The sequence below is a fragment of the Oryzias melastigma genome, linkage group LG4, assembly GCF_002922805.2.
Source record: "Oryzias melastigma strain HK-1 linkage group LG4, ASM292280v2, whole genome shotgun sequence".
NCBI classification, from domain to species: domain Eukaryota; kingdom Metazoa; phylum Chordata; class Actinopteri; order Beloniformes; family Adrianichthyidae; genus Oryzias; species Oryzias melastigma.
In genome coordinates this window covers 17232975-17254445 of record NC_050515.1, presented here as the reverse complement: position 1 = coordinate 17254445, position 21471 = coordinate 17232975, and the positions used below count along the sequence as shown (strand labels likewise).

Sequence of the window (21471 nt, the reverse complement as noted above, 5' to 3'; positions counted from 1 at the left end):
GTGAGTGAGGCTGAAGCTGACATGACAATATCACAATAGTATATTATGTTCTTTAATTTTATTGGATAAATGTCATATACTACATGTACAAGTAAAAACCTAACAAATTTATTTCAGTCTATTGGGAGCAAACAATATGCTATAAGTGTTTCATTAAAAATGAAGCAAAAAAATAAAAGTTTGCAAGAAGCAGGTCAACAAATTTGTTGGATAAGCATTACACCCCAAAGAAAATAATTAAAAAATAGGGATTTGAAAGACCAAAAATATCAAGTTAAGACTGTCTAAAATGAATTACTATGTTCATTAAAAAAGGCTAGTTTATCTAACATAGTTTGGGTAAACCCCCTTATGTGGTTGCCTGTGACTAAGGCTTTATTCAGAGCTTTGTCACTCAGACCACCTTTTCCACAGGTGCTTCCTGTAGCTCCGTGGAAAGAACCCAAGGGGTTCAGGGGCCAGTCTGAGAGACCTGCGCTCCTCAGCATGTCCGGTGGTCTTTCCCAGGCCTCTTCCCTTGTGGAACATTCCTAGAACTCTTCCCTTGGAAAGTGTCCAGTGCACATTCACAACAGTAGCCCGTTCCACCTCTGCTGACTGATTTCCTCACCCTATGTACAATTACATTTAGAAGACGCTCTTATTCAAACTTATAAAGAGGTACACAGCAACTGAGTCAAGATGATCACATCAAGAACTGAGCTGTTTTTTAATCTTTATTTATTTAAGCTCTACAAGCTACCATACAGTGAAAGTGCAGCAGCGAGGGAGTGATAAAAATAGAGAAACTTTTTTTTAAAAATTGACTTTTTTACATTAATTAGCTGGCATATGGAAAAATGTCAAGTTTTTGCCAGATATTATTCACAATATACGTTTAAAGAAGCTAATAACTGAAAACTCTGATGATCCAGCATTTAAAAAGTTTGATTTGTGCATACTTTTTAAAGATTTGTGTGTGTAGTTAGTTTTAAGCTGTTGTAAGTTTGTCCGTATGTAAATTTATTTTTTAAATTTTTAATTTTTGTACATGTGATTACACAATTGCAAGTACACACAGTTACACACCGTGTGTATTGTACGAGTTACAATTTAAGAATTACACATACACAAAGCCAAAGTTAGGCACAAACATGAAGACACAAGTTACAAATCAAGAATTACACACAAAAAAACAGATACGTTAATTTTCTCTTCATAGGAACCAATTTATTTAATCTTTAGCTTGTTTTTTTTTTTTGGATAACATAAAATGGGACAAGTTTGAAGATTATGCCTTTTAGTTTAGGTTTCCTGTTGTCAGTTGTTTTCTTGTTTTTAGATTTTGTGTGTTTCTCCTGTGTCACAGACTCGCCTGTTTTCATTTGATAATCATCCACAGCTGTCTTTAATTAAGTTAATCATCTTCAGTGTGTTAAAGCATCCGAGTTTCAGTTCATTTTGGTCCAGTCTTACAGTGTTTGGACTAAACATGCTGGACTCTGGATCAAACTTAACCTCAACAATTCTATGAACGAAGGGAGAAACAAAAAGGATGACCTGACTAAGCTGAACATGAAACATAACTCAAATCAGATAAACCAAACTATAGGGAACAGTCCTCACAATTGGAGCTATTAATGCATAAATAAAAATTGTAAACAAAAAAACACTTATTGCTTTTAATAGCTGCTGCTTCTGTTACTTATCACTGGAATATTCTTATTTTTTTCTGTATTTTCTTTAAAATAATTCTGGATAGAGATTAAACAGACAACACTTAACATATCATTTTCATTTAATAAGAGGCTGTGACACTGTTTGTTAGAAACTCACCGTCTCAGATTTTTCATCAGACTTGTGGCCCGTTTATTTTATGATTGAAGATGCAGCTTTACAGCATTTGCAGCGATACTCTCCTTTACATCATTGTCAGGAAAAATTAAATGACATGGCATGAATATCCTTTGGGATTCAAAAACATGAACTTAAAATATCTAAGATGCTAACAAATGTTAACAGCCAACCTGGAATCTGGAAATCCCACAGCTGAACACACTTGTCATCATTCATAAAGTGCCTGGTGAAGTTTTATTCACAGGGTGAGAAGAGATGTTGCCCCTTGGCCTGTCTTGGCCAGCAGCCAGTCTGGGGCTCCCTGACCCCTTTATATCTTCTTTTCTCTTTCATGTGTCATCTACCCCTTCATTCATTCATTTAACCATGCATTCATCTCTCCATCCAGCTATTCAGACCTCCGTTTATCTCCTCTGAGCTTTGACCCATTTCACTTGGAAATATCGGCGCAAGGGAGAGGGGTGGAAGGCCGTGAACAATGAAGAGGAGGAGTGCCACCTCTTCATGACATTTAGGAAAAAATGTCTAAAAAAAAAGATGACAATTTTAGATGTAAATCTGTTAGAACAAATGCTGTTAGATATAAAAAAAAATGATGAAAATGAGGATTTCAACAAACTATCCTGTTTTCGGACGAATCCAGGGAGTCAGAAATGATGTCAGGCATTCCAAATTTAGATCAATTCTGCTTATTTCCTCTTCTTTATTAATACAATTCTTAACCAAAAAAATTCACAGAAAAGTTCATGCACAATCTCCTTATAGACATAGACACCTGTAATATCTGGATGCTTCCAGAAGAGGGAGCCATTACATCACTGTGCAGTGAACGTTTTCTAGAGCAGCCACACCCGCTGCTGTCTGAGGTTTTTCATGCCTTTTCCTGTGGTAAAACACAAAGATTTACATCAGAGACTTCTGTGATGAAGTTTGTTTGGAGGTCAGAAACGAGACTGTTTTTGGGTGGAGGGAGAAGCGGGGAATTAAAAAAAGAAAAAAACATAAAAGCGAGTGAGAGTTCTCCAGTCCCCATCCAAACCGCAACACATATATCATCTCTGACTAGCGCAACAAGAAGGGCAGGCGTATATATGCCTCAGGTGTCGAGTCTTGCCATGCTTTTGTGTGTTAAAGGAGAAAGGGCCTGTTTAATGAACTCCACAGGAATTCAGATTTACGACAAAGGTTGTGGCAATAAAATTACACACCTCCTTCAGATCTGATCTGCACAGTTAACATAATTTTCTCTAAATTATGCTGAGTCTGACAGCACGGATGCTTTAAGCATTCGCTGCATGGATGAGTCACAGAGTGATTTAAGAGTATATCTGCGTGTGTGTGTGTGTGTGCTACCATAGGTAGCAGCATTGTCAGTACTATGCCGGGATTTATATCTCACTCTTCAGATCTTATTAAATGTCACTCCATCACACCTCTGTGTGTCATTCGTGGCGCAGTCTCTGCAATATTATCATCCTGTGTCAAACACACACATACACACACACACCCACACACACAGTCTATAGTCTGCAGCTATAGCTCTTTCTCAGCTCTGACAGCTTCACATCCATTCATTGTGGCAGCAGATATTAGACAGAAGGAAAACACTTCAGATAAGCAAATGTTGCTCAGAAAAGGGATTTTTAACTACAGATACAATTGCTCAAATTACAGTGGCAATAAAATGTGGGTTCATCTGTTAAACAATGTGTAAATTTGCACTAAAAAGTAGTTCTTTGTGAGAGCACAATTGAAACATTCACTTGGATTTTACATGTGCTGGTTTCCTTCACTTTTAAGTTATATCAGCTCATGGGTGTTCTTTTTATCTCGTGTTAAAGCACGAGCAGCGATATGCAGCTGCTGGCTCGGCATCTTTATTTGCAAATTACAGTAGGCATGAACAGCCACAAGGGGCGTCTGTCACTTATTCAGCATATCATTGCTAATGTTCCCTTCAGGCACCTTTCCTACTTCAGTAATTGATTTCTCAATAAAGTATATTCTACAGTCCAATCTCCCAATTGCATTACTGGGCATATTAGGAAATTATTAATCAATATTAGGTGAGGAATAAAAAAAAAAATGATGTTTTTGTCTCTGCTGCTTTAACTTTTGATTATTATTCATAGATTTTCCTGTATTTGATGATTCCACATTGTTTTTTAAGGTTGACAGTGTAATTATGAGCAATAATTATTGCGTTGAAAAGAAAAAAAAAACATTGAGAACTCTTTAAAAATAGATCACAAGATGATCAGAGAGGGTTTTTATTATAAGAATGTTATTTGATAAAATCTCCATCGTTTTCCTTCATCTTTCAGGTCTTTGACTTTGTTTGGGAATAAGCTCTGAGGTTTATTAGAGGAGATATTTACTAATCCTAGCACCTCATTTTTATGATTTGTTATCTTGGCTTAACGACACATAACATTTGTTATTTATCAGCTCAGAAATGTCTGGTTGGAACGTCATTGAGTTGTTTTGTGCCCTGAAAAGAGTCACAAACCGACGAGTTCAAACTGCACAGATGTGTGTCCTTAAGCTCCTCCCAGTTTGTCAATCTTGGCGACATTATAATTGATAAAGATGGGCGTAATGATGACAAAAGAAGCCGAGTTACTCTACAACGGGGTGCACTGATGATAGCACATGCCTTAGACGTGCGGTTTTGAAACTGATCCTTGGGATCCTTGCTGTAGTCTGAGGAATCTTGGGATTTTCCCACAGGGAAAAGTCTGTGGTTTTTAATTGCTCTTTCATTTATTCTTTTTTTTCCGTCTTCTTTCAACACCCTTTTTTCCTCTTCTGCCCGTTCTCTCTTTCCGCTTAAGTTCTCCTCCTTTTTGTCATTTTAGGGAACTCTTTTTATGACTTCCATTAATATGTTTACTTGCATCCCAACATCCTGTTATTAAGTAGAATCCCTCTGTTTCTGGGCATGCTGGGGCCAGCTTATAGGTTTTATCAGTCTGTCAAAGTCTCAGAGAAATGGCAACTCTTTGTGTAAACAAACATAAAGAGGTCTTCACCTTTTAATCTAGTGTGTTCACCATGGCTTCTTGATAATCAATACATGCAGTTTCTATGGATGAAATATGTCTTTTATTGATGTTGCATTAGAGGAAGAGATCCAGGAGATAAAGTAGGTCGCATAAGAAGAGATTTGTTAATGCTGTGTAATTGCTGGTTAAAAGATCAAAGTCAGGGAAAGTATTTCACTTCCTTCATCTTAAACTGGGCAGAATGGTGAGCTTCAGGACATGAGGTGCTATCAAACGCTCACTTTAGTGATAAAAAGGTTGTGTACACACTTATAGAATGATATTGCATCGATGTCAAAGTGATTTTTTTTAATAGAATAAAATAAATATTTAAAAAACTTCACACACAAGCTTTAGCTCTTGCACATTTAAAATAGATGTTTTAGAACTCTTAAAATACAATTTATACATGTTTTAAACACTCACTAGAATGAAATGTGTGTGTGTTTTGGGGTGTGTTTATTGCATTTTCTCTTGATGGAGAACACATAAAGAAAATCAACCTTAAAATTGCATTTCTGAATATTTATTTTATTCAAATCGTGAATCAGAAGCAGATGCAAAAATAGGAAAAGCTTGTATGTGTGATGCAGAAGCTACTTTGGCGAGCCTCAAGCTCCTTGATCCACTACATTCTAATACATCCACCTGTCGACTAGATCCATCTTCATTTTTTGCTTTTTTTTTTTTTTTTTTTTTTTTTTTTTTTTTTAAACAATCTTAAAGCAAGAGTGTGGATATCCTAAAATTACAACAAATAATCTTCCAAAGTATAAAAAATGTTAATGGCCTCAAGATCACCCCCAAATCCGGTAGGTGGCTATATTGCACGTAGAAACTTGCAAAATTCCAAGAAAAGCTGGGAATTGTGGTGACAAAGAATCACATTCAGTGGGTGGAGCTTGACAGGTTTAACCCCGCCCACTTTAAGGTACTCGCTTGGTCTGCACTATGCAGCCAGTGGTAGTTGACTTTTGTTGCACCTCTAATATTTGGTTGGGGTGTGAAGGGCCGTAAGCTATTCAATGAGCATGTAAACAGATGGATGATGGGAAGGGGGCGGGCTTAGGCCTACTCCACACCAACAACTCCACCCACAATTCAGCTTAGGCTCATTTCTGATGAACTCCTGTCGCTCCACAGAAACTATGTCACAAAGGGCATAATTATAATTAAAAGACCACCTCAAATGCTTTTAAGTAGATCAAAATATGATCTAAGTGGGATTTTAAAGACTCGATGTGTTTTTAGAGAAAATAAAAAGTTGAAGAAGTCAAGCAAGTGCATCACAATTCTAACGTACCCTCCTTCAAGATAATGAATGTCACCTCCATCACACCACCAGTTCATTGTATTCTGCTGTGGTGCCTGACTGCCTCTTTGTAATTCACTTCTCAAACTTTTCCTCTATAAGTAAGAGATGTAAATCTAGGCTGAATAATGTTAAAGGATTCATTACACACGGTATGAAATCCCTCACCCATACCTGTATATTTGTCCTTACTTCAGGTAAAAAATGCAAATTTCATTCCCTCGGTATCAGATACATTTGGCTTCCCATTTAAAGGTGAGCCCGCTCAAGGAGGATTTTTAAAAATTATATATATATTTATATCCATCCCAGATGGTTTTTCATTTTTGTGGAGCTAGATATCAGAGAATGCTGCCAGGCTAAATGAATTGGAGCAGAAACAGACCCCACAGAGCTCGCCTCAGGACATTTCCTCCTGTACAGAGACCTCTACAGATTTTTACTTTAGACACAGACGTCCAATAAAATATCATCTGGATATAAATCAAATCTGGAGGACTTGATTAAAGGCTTTATCATATTGTGAAGATTCTGCAGGGATCGGATCTTAGACCAGCAGGATCAGCACGGCTCCAGAGGATGAATTCCCCACCACCGCACCATCTCCCTGCATTAGAGGGTCTCTTTGGTTCCCACAGTTCGGTTGTGTGGTCGTATAAGCTGGAGCGTGTTTGTGTATTGGAGGGTGTGGACGGTGGCGGTTTACTGAACTGGTGTCTGGTTGTGTTAACTCCAAAAGACTTGGGAAAATTTTCGTCTTTTCCCTACAGATCATCATTATCAATGAACCTCCCATTTTGAAAATGATGTGAAACTTCCCCGCAGTCCTCTAAAAAAATCAACACACAGATTCATTTAGTCTCCACCTCCATATTAATCAAAAATATTTATACATAAATAAAAAAATGCAGCTGTCAAATATATCACGCAAGTTGGTCTCAACATTTTAACAAATGTATTTATTATGCAGCACATTAAAAAATGTTCAAAACACTTTTTTTGTTGCAAGTGTGTTTTTTCTCTTTTTGCTGTTTTTTTATTCAAAGCCCTTCAGCTTTCAGCTGGTAGTCTGGGCTGGAAGAAAAAGCTGCATTCATGACGGATGCTTTAAATAACGGCAGGGCTTCACATATTACAACACATTAGCATGTCGCACATAGATGCATATAAGCGCATAAAAACCTCATAAACTCGGTTGTTAAAGGGCGGATGGGCTTGGTTTCTTATAAATTTGTATTTCTGAATGTTATGAGAAAATGCTTTTGCATGATTAGATCACGATTATGTGTTTATGCAGGCCTCTTTGGGTCAGGGGGAGCACTTGAGCAGATAATCCAGTGCTGTATCATAAATTTGGAAGAACTGGAGCACAAAAAACAGAGCAAGCGTACTTGTGGAATCAAATTTTACAAAGCCAACTGGTAAACAATTTTTAAATGAATAGGTTCTAAGACTTGAAGACCCATAGCCATCATCTTTGAAATTGTTGCTAATGCATTCCCAGTGATATTTTAATTATGACAGTTTTAGACAAAATCAAAAAGACCTGTGTCATTTTCACTGACTTTGTTTCTGCAGAGCAGCAAGAGTTCTTCTTGGAGTTGTGGGCGGGACTTACAACCCCTCACATCTCCGCTTATTACCTGTGTAACAAAAATGGCGAGCAATACACCAGCTCAGATGAAAAAAAATACAAAGATGTTAATGAATCTATTTGTTTGCATGTGAATGCTTTAGAATGGAGTGGAGCAGGAAGCTTGTGGCTGCAGCACCTATGTTACTGCTGCAGGCTTTTTCCAACTGCATTTTTCTCAACAATTTGAATACTCAGAAATGCAATTTTAAGCTTAATTTTCTTTATATTTGTCCTTCATTATAAGAAAAATCCCACAAGAACATGTTAAAAACACTATTTTTATCGGAGTAGGTTGTTTGTTTTTATTTAGTAAAAGTGTTGAAAAAAACATTTCATAGAATGTTGCCGACATTTTGCAAACAAGTTGTTTTCTACATTTTAATTTTACTTTTAAGCAAATTTAAAATAAAAAAAGGAACTATAATCCATGTAATATTCATTCATTTTTTTTTTTCGAATTAAAACCAATAATAAAAAAATACGAAATGATTAATTTTTTTGTTTTTGATTTTAATTTGAAAAATAAATGTACGAACGATCCACGGATTTACTAAGTACTCAACATGCTTCTATTTTTTGCTCATACTCACTTTTCTTTTCTTTTTTGGACAAATTGAGCTCTTTAAAAATAAGCATTGGAGGTGGTACAGTAAGACTGATGTCCTCTCTGTGTGCAGTTATGCAGGTCATGTTGCTGGCAGCTCAATAAAAGCTCAGAGGGAGAATCCAGAGATGAGCGTCCGTAATACAGATGTGGTCTTGAAGCGGGCAAAACAGAAGCTGGAGAAGGTGACACAGGTAAATATGGATTTTATCTGTTGTTGTTGTTTATTTTTTTTTATCTAATTCAGAAGGTATAAAGCCCCTTTCACTTTAGAAAAGTAAGTAGCTAATAATTGTGTTTTTGATTTATATTTCTGAAAACAATATATTGATTTTTTTTGCATTCAGACATTGCCTAACTTTACTTTTTTGTTATTTTGTTCACTATTCGGATAAATGTAGCAAATAAAATAGTATTGGTAATTGGAAATTGGATTCCAAAGCTATGCTGAAGGCTGAAAATGAAAAACCCAAAGCTCAAAGCACTCAAATAAGAAACTCAAACTACATACTGTGCATAATAAGAAGGAAGCCATGACAATTGCTAACTCAGAGTGAGAAAATCCAGACAAAAGCAAGTTTCAAGGACTCCATAATTCAAGTTTTCACTGGTTTCTCTTCGTGAGTGGGTGAAACATGCTCTCATGTTCATCATTTCTTATTGGTCTGAGTATGTTCATTGAATAACCAGAAATGTCAGAGCATCAAATAAATGTACACAATATTGTGTGACAGTAAAATAATAAACCAAACAATAAATGCAAATGTCTGCAGCCTTTTAAAAAACATTGCAATTTGGTAATCTGATTATAGAGGATTAATACTTTTTTATGAACCAATACATGATAGCTACATGCTCACGAGCTAAACTTATTGTTCAATATTTTTGCTGATGACAGATGTACTCTGAAAAACATTAGGACAAAAATACTTTTTTGCAATTGAAGAAGTTTGAGTGTTGTAACTAAGAAAGTCAATTTATCCAAGTTAAAATAACCATTTATTTTAAATAGATAAGAGAGAAAAGGAGATTATTGCTCGTGATTTTCTTACGGTCTGGTTACAAACTAACAGTGTGTCCCATTTTGAGTAGTAATGTAGAGACAAGTCTGACATTGATAAGTTAATACAATCGGCTTTCTCAGTAGGAATCAGGACATTGAAGTTGAATATTTAAACAAGGATGGAACCACTTCTTTTCTTTTCTGACTTAAGACAAAAACAGGGATGTAAAATTCCTGCTGCGGTCATTGGAACTTTTATGAGAATCTTTCATTGCTCACATGAATTTTTAAGACTGAGAATTTAATGCCAAAAGTATAAAGTTGTTTCTTCCACTTTGTCTTTCGGGTGCCCCCCCAGGGGTCGCCACAGCAGGTCATCCACTTCCATCAAACCCTCTGCGTCCTCCTCACTTACACTGAACATCCTTGACTACATCTATCAGCTTTCTTCCTCTGTAGAAAACCTCAAAATATGACATGGCTCTTCAGCTTTAGGGATAGTTTTACTTTAGAGCAGGAGTCAGCAAATATATATGACATGAAGTGCCAATTTGAAATTCTCTCGTTATCAACTGAGCCATCACCAATGTGCTTACTGTTGTTCACCTTTCGGTGTATCCTGTTAGGGGTCAACTGTGTGAATCAGCTTTCCCTGATTCACATAGGTGGTTTGAGAAAGAATTTTTATGTGGGATGCCCTTTTACGTGGGATGTCCTTCCTGACACAACCCTGGATTTTAAGGAACAGGGAGACCCAGAAGCGTGAAGCCTCTTGCCTAAAGACTCACACTGCATTTTTAGCCCATTACCCACCCTGGAAATGAACCCAGTTGGTCCGTGAGACAGTCCTACACCCATCGTCATCATCATCATCAAGGCTCTTGCTGGGGGGGCGATGCTCCTTCCCAGTCGACCAGATAGACTAGGGTTTTCCATTTTTGTCAGTCTTGTGCCAGAAGCTCAGCATCCTTCATAACAACCCCATGTGGTTTGAGGTTGTTTCCAGCCTGCGACCCCTGGGTTAAATTCCAGAAGCTCTTGTATGATGGTAGGAAGGGAGGCCGAGAACATGGCCGAACCAGCTGGTGTGGCGTTGCACAATAAGGCAGCAATGCTTGGGGCTGGCACGTGCGGGTCCTTAATACTTTGTTAGAAATGCTGTAGGACCACTTGATGTTCTCAATGGTCCAAAGCCATCCATTCTTGTAGCTAAGCTCTGGTTTAAAGGCCATATCTCTGATCCATAAAGCAGGATGGAGACTACTGCTGAATTGTAAATCTGGAGCATAGTCTTGCGTGTGATGTTTTGGTGCCGCCAAAGGGGTTTTCTGAGGGATTGCAGAGCTGTTGCTGCCAGTGCCCTTCTGCAGGTGATCTCTGGTTTTAGATTAGCTGTCACTATGGAGCCCAGGTATGCAATACTCTTCACAGGCTCGATGAAGGCATTGGCAAGCTGAAGGGGTGGTGGGTCTGGAACATCACCAATATGCTTACATTTGGTTTTTGTCCAGTTCACTTGAAGGCAAAACTGCTGTGCTTCTTCACTGTAAATGCCCAGAGAATTTAAGGGAGGTGCTGAACAAGATGGTGTCATCAGCATACTCAAGGTCAGTCAGACAATAGTTGCCGAAGGGCACTTTAGGGACTTTCTCACAGACCTGGCGCATCAGCTGATCTATGATGCTGTTAAAAAGATCAGGAGCTGCCACACAGCCCTAGTGAACGCCACTGGAGATGGAAAACCAATCAGAGTCTTTGCTGTTTACACAGACACAGCTCTCTGCGTTGCCATAGAGCAGACTGAATAGAGAAACAATCTTGGGTGGTGCTCCAAGGGTCTGTAGGATATTCCACAGTACAGTGTGGCAGACGGTGTCAAATGCAGCCTTTATATCTATGAATACAATGAAATTATAGCAAACTATCATGGAAACTCTAATACAAAGAAATGCAGAAACATCTCCAATAAAAAAAATCATAGACAGCAGGGAAATAGCTTTTTCAAGCATATTTTGGTATTAACTCAAAAAGTGCTTTTATGAAAATGTTGCACAAAAAAAGGCCAAAGTTGAAATATAATGGCATCTTTTTTAAAACTTGTTCACATTTCATATTGGCATTTGACAGAACAGAAAGAAAGTCTGACCATGCGTGGTTATTATTTTAACAAACGGAACTTATAATTTCATAAATATCAACTGCTACAACACCAAAACATGACCAAAAAAACAAACAGCTGTGCAGTCATAAACATGTGCAACAGCTCGCATATCAACTTAGCTTTTTTCCCAGTCATGCGCGCGCTCACGTTCCATCCACAGACGTGCTCACTTTGCCCCACCTGTCTTCTTACAGGTGTTGTACCAAGATATCTATCCCTTGCCTGAATTTGTATCTCCTGTCATGGTACAAAACACAGGGTAATTACAATATTTTAATTTCACCGTGGCAAACTTTGTTTTTTTTCCCCCTTCAGCCTACAATAATTTAAATCACTCTTTCATGAAGGCTGATGTGGGAAGTAATGTATGGTGTGTGAAGCGATAAAGTTTTATTGAAAAGAGGCGGCAGGTTCATATAGTACACAGGTGGGCGGGGTCACAGTAACAGCGCTGCATGAGTGGACCACATGACGCTATAGGGTAAAAAAGCTAATTGTGGAAAAGATTGACTTAATCATGATTTTTTCTTCTAAAAGTAAGAGTATTCTTCATATTTTAAGTTCAGTTTTTTTGAAGCTATCGTTCTGTGTTGGTTGAATTAGTGTTTAGTCCATTCATCTCATTTTCATTAGGTAATGCCAACTCAGCTTTCCTCCAGTTTCCATACACACAGATGTAATAATTTATAAATGTGATTTCTCATGCTTACTAATGTAACTTGTACTTTCCCTTAAAGAAACATCTCAACTTTTTGTGTGGTTTATACAGGCTGAATCACACAGTGAGGTCACAGTCTGATTTGTTGTAGCTTGCAACTAATTAAAGGTCAAAGTAAATTCCCACCAAAACGGCGTGTGATCTTTCTAGAAGACAAAAACAGACAATGAGCTGCTGTTGTCTTTTAAGGCGTTTAGTCTTGCTACCTCTGTGTTTAGTCTTTTGTCTGAAGACAGCAACACATGCCATTCATTAATTAACATGCTTGCCTGTCTCCTGTGCCGCTGATACAATGCCACAACAAGGATGAGTGAAGAAAGAAAGAGGAACAGAACAAAGGAGCGTTTCTTCAAAGAAAAGTGATCGCAGCGGCTCTGTTTTGAAGATTTTTAGCAACCTTTTTTAAGGCAGGGGGGTTGTGTTTTTCATTAAGATATCTTTGGAGATTTTGTTAGTGTTGTGACTTGCTTATCATTCCAATTAGGCTTTTTAGAGCCAGTAATGATGAGCCCAGTCAAGCCCGTGGGAGAAGTTCTGCATGGAGAGGGCACCTCAGGTCCTTTTCGTCCTACACATCTTTTTATTAAGTGACAGCTAATGACAGCATAGGCAAGGGGGCCTTCATTAAAAGTCTTTCTACTTTCTTTTCCCAAGTAGTCATTCAGGGAGAGCATTCAATAAGGAATGGAAGTCACCTCCCTTGAAGCTGTTGTTTACAGGATGTTACCTCTATGCTCAGAAATATCATACATGGAAACTTAATAGAAAAACACAGAAAAAAAGGGTCAGCAAGTTTACATAAACACGAGAAGAAGACATAATAGAATATAAGAAGAACATAAGAATGAAGAATGTTAAAGAACATAAAGATTCTCAGTCTTCCAGGTGATGTTACCTCAGAATTAGCGGACATGCGATAGTGGACAGTACAAACGGTTGTCCAGTGTGAACACTGTGCGCTAAATCCTCATTTTTTACATGCCCAGTGTGAATGTAGAATTATAACCCTAACCCTACAAGTTCAATATATAGAACAGGATCTTAATTATTTTTAACTTGTCACTGTCCTACTGTATCTAAATATGTACATAGCTTATGGTCACATGATCTATACAGTTTCATCTGACCCATTTTAAGATAGGCTTTTCCTTTCTTAAACAGCTATGACATCATCAAGCCACAGAAGTTATAGAAAATGGTCCAACTTCCTGTTTTATTTTGCAGTATTTTTCTTTCTTTTTTCCTCTTTTTTCTATTAGTTCCAGCTATTGAGGGCTATTTTATCTCATAGTAGAAATCACTACAGGCTACCTTTGGGTGTATTCAGACTGAACACTTTTGGCTAGCTTGACTCAGATGTTCAAAACTAGTCAGCCAAATACAAAGTTTGAATAAGTGAACTGTCCGGACAAGGATTGCAAAGTAGAACGTGTATTATTCTTTCTATTGTTGCTTTGCTTGTACAGTATTTCCTGGCCAATGACTGAAGAGATCTTTAGTCACATGTTTTGTTTACAAGCTTTGGTTTGAAACAGAAATGTCTGGTTTCTAAATCCAGACTAAATGCATCGTTCAGGACTCCACCAAATTAAGTGGACTGGGCCAGGACATTTCCTGTCTGAATACACCTTCAAACTTTTTAGTTCATTTTGTCATTGTTAGTAAAGCTAGCCTCTTTCTGTCCATTTTTCTCACCAGTAGAAAAAATAATCAAGGAGCTACAAATAATCTTTTTAAGTTACACCACAGTTTAAGAATGTACATTTTTAAGTGCTGTTATGTATTTATTTAACAAGTGGATGTGCTGGACTGACTCCCTGTAAACCTCACACAGCTGTGTTTGTCTGTGGCTCACTCATGTAATGGCAAAGTGATGCATGAAAGTTTTTGCCTCTACAAAGCATCGTTGTCTCACTGCTATATTAATACCAAATATCCCCAAACTCCCAGTCACATACTGAGTCTTTCTTCAGTTTTCCCTCCACACATTTTGGGACCGTTTTGGAGTCATTTCTGTTAGTATTGGCTCGCTGCTGTCAGTGAGCAGCTTTAGCGCCGCACGGCCAAAAGTCTGTTTAACTTCCAGACTTTCGTCTCAACTAGGAAAAACACTTGTGGTGGAAACATGGGTGTAATTTGTTTTTGTCTTCATTTGCAGTGGGATGACTTGATGGTGACTCACTGCAGGTTCCAGCCTGCCTCTGTGTCCTTTTGGACATGCTGTGATCTAATAACGTTGGCTCCCTTCGTTTCCATAGATACCAAACATCACTGTGTGATGGAGGACAGACAACTCTGTTTACACCCTTGGAAACATCAAAAACCATAGTAGTTGATGTCTTAAACTTGCATCTCTGTGAGATACACATAAAAACAAGCTACTGACAACATTTTCAGGCATAAATAGGCATAAGTTTAGTTTTTATTGGCTCAAAATGATGGAAAAGGTGCAACTTTTTAGAGCTCGTAGCATGTTTTCATTTATCAAGGAGGTTATGCTTCAAGGCAGCCTTAATTTATCTGTTAATAAAGAAAAGTCAGACATATCCAACAGCTAAAAAACTGTTTTAGTTCATCAGCTGCAGGACTGTGGTAATTTAAAAGATATTTTGAGTAAAAAAAAAAAAAAAAACATGACAAATTATAGGATATTTTTAATATTATCTATACACTCTGGTTAAAAAAAGTCACATTCTAAGAAACAAAAACATTTGTGATGAAAAGACACAAATTAAAGCAATAAGTTGTCAAAGTTAATAGGAAAACGAGGTCTATTTTTATGATGGTTGCTAAAAAATAAAAAATAAAAACTCTGTTATCGTTGAAACAAGCAGAGTGGATGTTTTTCTAACAGCAGCAGCAGACATAAGAAATTACAAGGATGTCTTCTGGTATCACAACAGACTAGTGTGATTCATAGTCTGTATATTTATAAGTTACTAGAAAAAAATGACTTCAGGTTAGAACAACCTGAGCTCAGTTGCCTAATTTGTGTCCCTCTTACTTGTAATTCTTGAGGATATTTGAGTTTATTAGGAAACTAATATTATCAGACAGGACAAAAGCTTCTGTAGCGCCTTAGAAGTTTACATTACTTTTCTTTTTTCTTGCTGTCTTCTAAAATATGCTGCCCCACTGGGACATAAATGAATTATTCTAAAAGAGAAAAACTTCACAGAGACTGCTGTTGTGTGTCTATTTTGGCTTGGCATCACAGTTTGATGTCAGAATTTTAAGATTAGTCTAAAAAGGAAGGAGTGTTGAAGTTTAGGCTGTTTTTTTCCCCCGAACTTCTTATGATCTTCTTTCTGAAGTTTACTACTGCATTTGTCTTAGTAGTCTTAAGCATGCATTTCTGAGAAAAAAATAGATTTTGTTTGCTTAAAAGTAGATCTAAGAATTGACATTTGTGTTTTTATTTATTTATTTCCTTTTTTGATGTTTTTATTGATGTTTTTTGGGTATTGTAGCAGAGGGACAAACAGTTTTGTCACACAATCGGCTTAACCATCAGCCACCTCTCCAATGCTAACTGCAGAAAACGCACAACAACGCAGAGCAGCTTATTCACCATTTGATTGGCAACAGTTAAAGTGTGTTTTACATTTCATTTTAATGTTTTTATTCTATTTACAAAAACATCACCATTTTTATTATTGACTTGCTTTTACTTATAAATTAAGTCTGTTTTGTTACTGCACACAAGGAATTCACCCTTAGAGGGGCAATGTGAAACAATACCAGAGGACTTTTGTGTGGGAATGTGTGCATGGTGGTACTGATAATAAAGTGCTTTGGGTCATAATCACCGTAGAAAAGCACAATAAAGTATGCAAAAGTTACCATTTTGTCAAATTAAAGAGGGGGCAGTTTGAGCCTTTATCTTACAAATGTGTAAAAGCAATATCTGCCTTATTTTACCAGAATAACCTCAGCTCTGGTAGCTATGGTTTCTATGTTAATAGGTGGTATATTTTCATTGTTATCATAAATGCCAACTGAATGCTCTTTGGTCTCACTGTGAAGTAAATGTCTGTGAAACAAGTTCAGAGCCTGCCTCTGCTTAGAATAAACATTCCCCAACTAGCATTTACTATCTCCACCATCTGTGAAGCTGTTTTACACGCTGGCATTTATTAATTAGCACGCAAGGATGCATGAAGTCTGCTTTCTATTAATCTGGTCGGAGTGTTTTAGCTTTTTGCCGTAAAATGTTATAATTATCATAATGGGCTTAAGTGCAGACATCTTTATTAATGTTCTCTTTTGAAATGCCCTTCATGAAATTACATCCTATTGCTAAAATGCTCTAGATCCAACAATAAACTATCAATGCAGCCTAAAAGTCTGTGAATTGATTCCAAAACACAGGAGAAAACAATTCTTTAAAATGTAAAGATTGGAGTTTAAACACACATTTGAATAGTGGTTGTAATATATTCTTATAAATGCATTATTTGAGGATTAATTATCTTTTGAACAGTAAGGTGCATCAAGTTCAAACTTCAAAAATTTGGGGAGTTTTTATATGACTGGAAACCAAACTGTGTGCTCCTCACAGGAACTGTTGGTGGAGCTCGGCTGGGCCAGCAAAGAGCCAGAACGGGGAGAGGAAGACCGCGGGGGAAGCGTGCAGACGAAAGACGGAGGCAGCGGAGAAGATTGTGATGATGAAGATGGCTGTGAAACATCTGGTCAGGAGAGTGGTGAGTCACATGTGTGCACAAACACACCCAGACCAGCAGGCGAACAGAGGCAAACACACACATGCCTGCACGCTTCTCCTCGTGCTAAAGAGTTTCCGGTTCCTACACCGCAAACACACTAATCCCACACACTCAACTAATTAATGTATGAGTAAACACAAACATATGGCGCAGCGACCTGCAGTGTATTTTTAAAATGCTGCAGCGTTTACATGTTTAGTAGCAGAAGGGAAATGCCTCGAGAGACGAGTTGAGCTGAGCGATGTGTCTCAGATGCCCCCTTCCACATTTTCCATCGTGCTTTCTGCTGAACTCAGCAGATATTTTCCCCTTTCAGTACAAATAAAAGGATAAACTATTAATCAGGTCAAAAACTTATATTGAAAAAATAAACCCTCAAGGGTGTTTCTTGTAATTTATTCATAGCACTTGTAGATATACATAATTCACAGGTTTCATAGGGAGATCTGAGGATCCCTGTAAACCATGATGTAGTCCTGTAGTCTACACTTTGAAATTTTAATTTGTTTAAATAGTTGATGAGAAAACCTTTGTCCAGAAATGGAACTGTCGATTCATCCTAACTTTTTTCTGGTGGTTTAGACAAGTGCTGCTTTCACCAAACCTGTAACAAGGGGCAAACTCGGAAGTGCAAATGTTGCAGAAATGAACACTGCAGGCTATTTTTTCTTTTAAAATGGAGCAATTTTCACTTGACTTTCATATTAAAAATTTAACCTGATCTAATATGATCCTATATACTGTACAGCCAGGTGTCAAAATTTTGATGTTTTTTTTCCATTTATGACAGCTCCATGAGGGTTAGAAGAACATTTGGTAAAACAATTTGTTGCAGTTCCTTAAATTACAACTAGAGATCGTGTGCAAGAAGGACTTATTTCTCAGTGAATATGTTTTTTTTTTCAGCTGTTTTTATTTTGTCATGCTTAAATTACATGTTTGGAGTCTGCTTTATTATTAGTTATTTTATGTTTTTGGATTTTCTGGTTGGTAGACCCATGGGTCAACTCAAAAAGCCTTTCACTATAGCTTGTTCTGCCTAATCAGCCACTGTGGGGAACATTTCAGTACTGCAATAAAACGTGAGAGGACATTATAGTCCTGATATTTTATACTATTTTGTAGGAAACTGCAACCAAAAGAAACATTAGACAAACACTTTGAATTTATACAACTAATTAGAATCTCTGAGTCAAAGCAGAGCTCTCAGCTTTGGAAAACAAATAATTTTAGCAAAGTTTGTGTTTACAAGTTCAAATATGAACACACACAAACCACTTTTTAACACTTTTTTTTACTTCTGATTCTCCGTGAAGCTCACAAAGAGGCGTGACTGAGGTGGAAAAAAGTGTCACACTGCTCTGGGACATTGCAATACAAGTGGCAAAGCAGGGTAAGAAAAGAAAGGAACAGATGCAAATAACAGGCTCCATGAAAGGAGCCCTTACCATATCATGAGGAACAATGATAGAACTGCCAGCATGTCTAATTCTGTTCTTTTGTGTTCTGACGGCTCTGCTCTCCATCTTGGCAAAACCACAGTTTGGTTTTGGTTTTGCAATTGGAGGGAAACTATGATTAGATCAACATAGAAAAAAAACAAGTGTTAATGATAAATTTATGCCTTTGTATGTCTGCATCTGCAGAGTAGGTCTTTAATTTATTTTACCGTAAAACTGTTTCTAGTTGTAATCTTTTTTTCTGTCTTAAATTTATATTTGCAGTGTTGGAAAATGGAAAACTAATGAATCAAAAGCAGTTGTCAGATACATGTTAGAGAGTGGCTTTATGAACCAATTCTTTTAAGCAGCAATTTTTTTTGTTCTTGAAGAATTCAAGAATTCTGTGCTATCATCAGAGATCTTCTCATAATGGAAAGAAGGGATTCCCATTGACTGTAAAAGAGAACTGGCCTGACCAACCCCTCCATGATATTTTTTTCTTTATTGCAAGTTATTCAAGTTATAAACGGACCAATCAGACCCCACCTGGAAGATTTCATTGACAGATGTTCCTCAGCCGTTTCAGAGGAAGGGGTGTGGACTTCCAACAAGCTCACTCGTCATAGATATGTTGACTCAGACCGACTTGGACCAATCAATGATTACAACCGTATTTTCCGGAGTATAAGTCTGAGTTTTTTTCATAGTTTAGCTAGGGGTGCGACTTATACTCAGAAACGACATATTTGTGTTTTTTTATGCATAAATAAGCTCATATATTTGTTATTTTCCCAGTAAACACCTGTTGTCCTTTAGCGGTTGTTTCCACTAACAACCGCTAGAAGGCGCTGCACCTGAGTAGAAGTATTTGGTAATGACAGCTGCAGAAGAAGTGTCGTCCAAAACAAACATGGAAGAGAATCTGATGTTTTCCTCTTTAACTTTGATATATTTTCTTATACAGATCAAACGATTAGTATACTTGTATTTCTTTATTTATTTGTTTCTACGCTGGGCTTGACGAATATGTTGTAAAAGTCGGACTTTTTTTGCTCTTGTGACTTATTCTCTGGTGTGACTTACACTCCGGAAAACACGATAACCTCTTCTGGCTCCAAATGGCAGCGTACGTATCATAAAAAATGGCGACTACATTGGCTTCATTTCACTGGAGCGAGCGCTTAAGCTGACATCATGAATGACGTCACACTCACTTAGTCCAGTTCTCTTATACAGTCAGTGGGGGATTCTAAGGTACATCCATGTCAAACTTGGTGCTTGCCCCCAAAAGTACTGTCTTTCTATTACACTGTACGTGTTTTTTATTTATTTTCTGTTTGTTGTGCTCATCTGATCCTACGGCAAAAACATTTGAGTCGACATCATAATTGTTCATTAATATAAAAATTCTTCATCAGAGCAAAAACAGAACCTTTACTGTCAGGGTTCAGTTTGTTTTAATATTTTTTTAGACATTTTTGTCTGCATCACCTCATTATCCGTGACTGGAGGCTGCATCCTCTTTGTTGATTCTCACCAAGGTGATGTCATCAGCTCCCACAGGCCCCAAACGACACAGCTATAGGTTATAGGTTTTGCATTCATCATTGCTACAGTGTCCTGTCCTTGCTGGTGTCATGAACGAGCGTCCCGGTAATGAAGGAAAGCTCCTACGTGCCTCACTGCTCCTTTATGATACAGTGCTTCGGGTCAGCAGCTCACAGAATATGTTCAAGCAGGTGAGGCAGCGGAAAAAATGGAATATGTCACCTTTACCACCCGTGCTGTCAATATATGCAGGAGCTTTATTTTACCAAATTCGGTTGCAGCTATCCACCATACTCCAAGTGTGTTTTCTTTTCAATTAGGTAGAGTTAAAAAAAGGAGTTTTTTTTTTCTCTTATTTCTGCTTCAAATCTTAGTATCTTGTACAGAAATGATCTGGATCATCAGATTTATTTGAATTTCTCTGTGGTTTGACTGTCCAACTGGGATCACGTTCATCTCCTTCTACATTGTCGGAGCCAAAAGAAATCTATTTGCTCCTCAGGCTTCCCTAATAAGGTATTTGAAGGCAATTTTTTTACACCCTTGACACTGACCTTGGTGTGGTGATCATAACTCTGGATGCTCATTCTTCCAGTTGATCTGGAAACTGGAGCCTCTGCGATTTACACTGAAGATTGCTGATGAGCATCACTGTGTTAGGATCATATTTTAGGCTTTTCCTGAATTTAGGGGGAAGAATAACAATGAAGAAGGCGAAGTGGGAATTTTCTGCACTTCTCCCTGCTTGTTGGCATCTCTTTGAATATTAATGAACACCATACTCAGTGAAGCTGAAAGAGCATGCAGTTCATAGAGGAAGGCAATGAGGTCACATATTTTCCTGTACATGTGAACTTTATGTTCGTGCTGGTGTATAATTCTTTTGATTTCATGTTTAGAACAGCTTTGAGTTTTTATTTTATCCTTTACTTTATGTTATTAAGAGAAGTGACAGTGCTGAATGTGCTGAAAAAGGACCAAAAGAAAAAAAAATGAGAAAAAGAAAATTTTGTTGTCTATTCAATTTCATAATAAAAAGAGGAAATTATTTTATGCTGGTAGAGGAAACTGTTACTACTATTTTATTTTTATTATGTACGTAATGCTAAAGAAAGGCTGAAAAAGGGGAAAAGCGATGACAGGCTCATTTTTATATAAATAAAAATCTATTTTTTTGCATCAAACAACCAGCACGTTTAATTGATTTTTTTTGCACAACATATATAACAAATTTATGTGGTTTGCTATATGGTCCAGATAAGTTAGACCAGGGGTGGGCAAACTTTATGACTTGTGGGCCACAAATCACTCTAAAATGTGACAATAGGGACCAGATGCGTAGGGTGTTTTTGTAACCCACCTCATAAGAGATAGAAATCGGGATTAATAAAGCTTCTATTCTATTCTGTTCTATTCTATTTTAAAAATATCAAATCCGGA

The 21471-nt window shown here is 37.3% G+C and overlaps 1 protein-coding gene across 1 annotated transcript in view; it reads left to right on the top strand.

The window, feature by feature from the left end:
• Positions 1–21471, top strand: part of LOC112150870 (glypican-5) — a 58355-nt gene that overhangs the window by 17148 nt on the left and 19736 nt on the right. Inside the window, exons 8-9 of the mRNA XM_024279387.2 lie at positions 8506–8626; positions 16876–17020. Of these exons, the coding sequence (XP_024135155.1) occupies positions 8506–8626; positions 16876–17020 (266 nt within the window). The remainder of the gene's footprint in view (positions 1–8505; positions 8627–16875; positions 17021–21471) is intronic.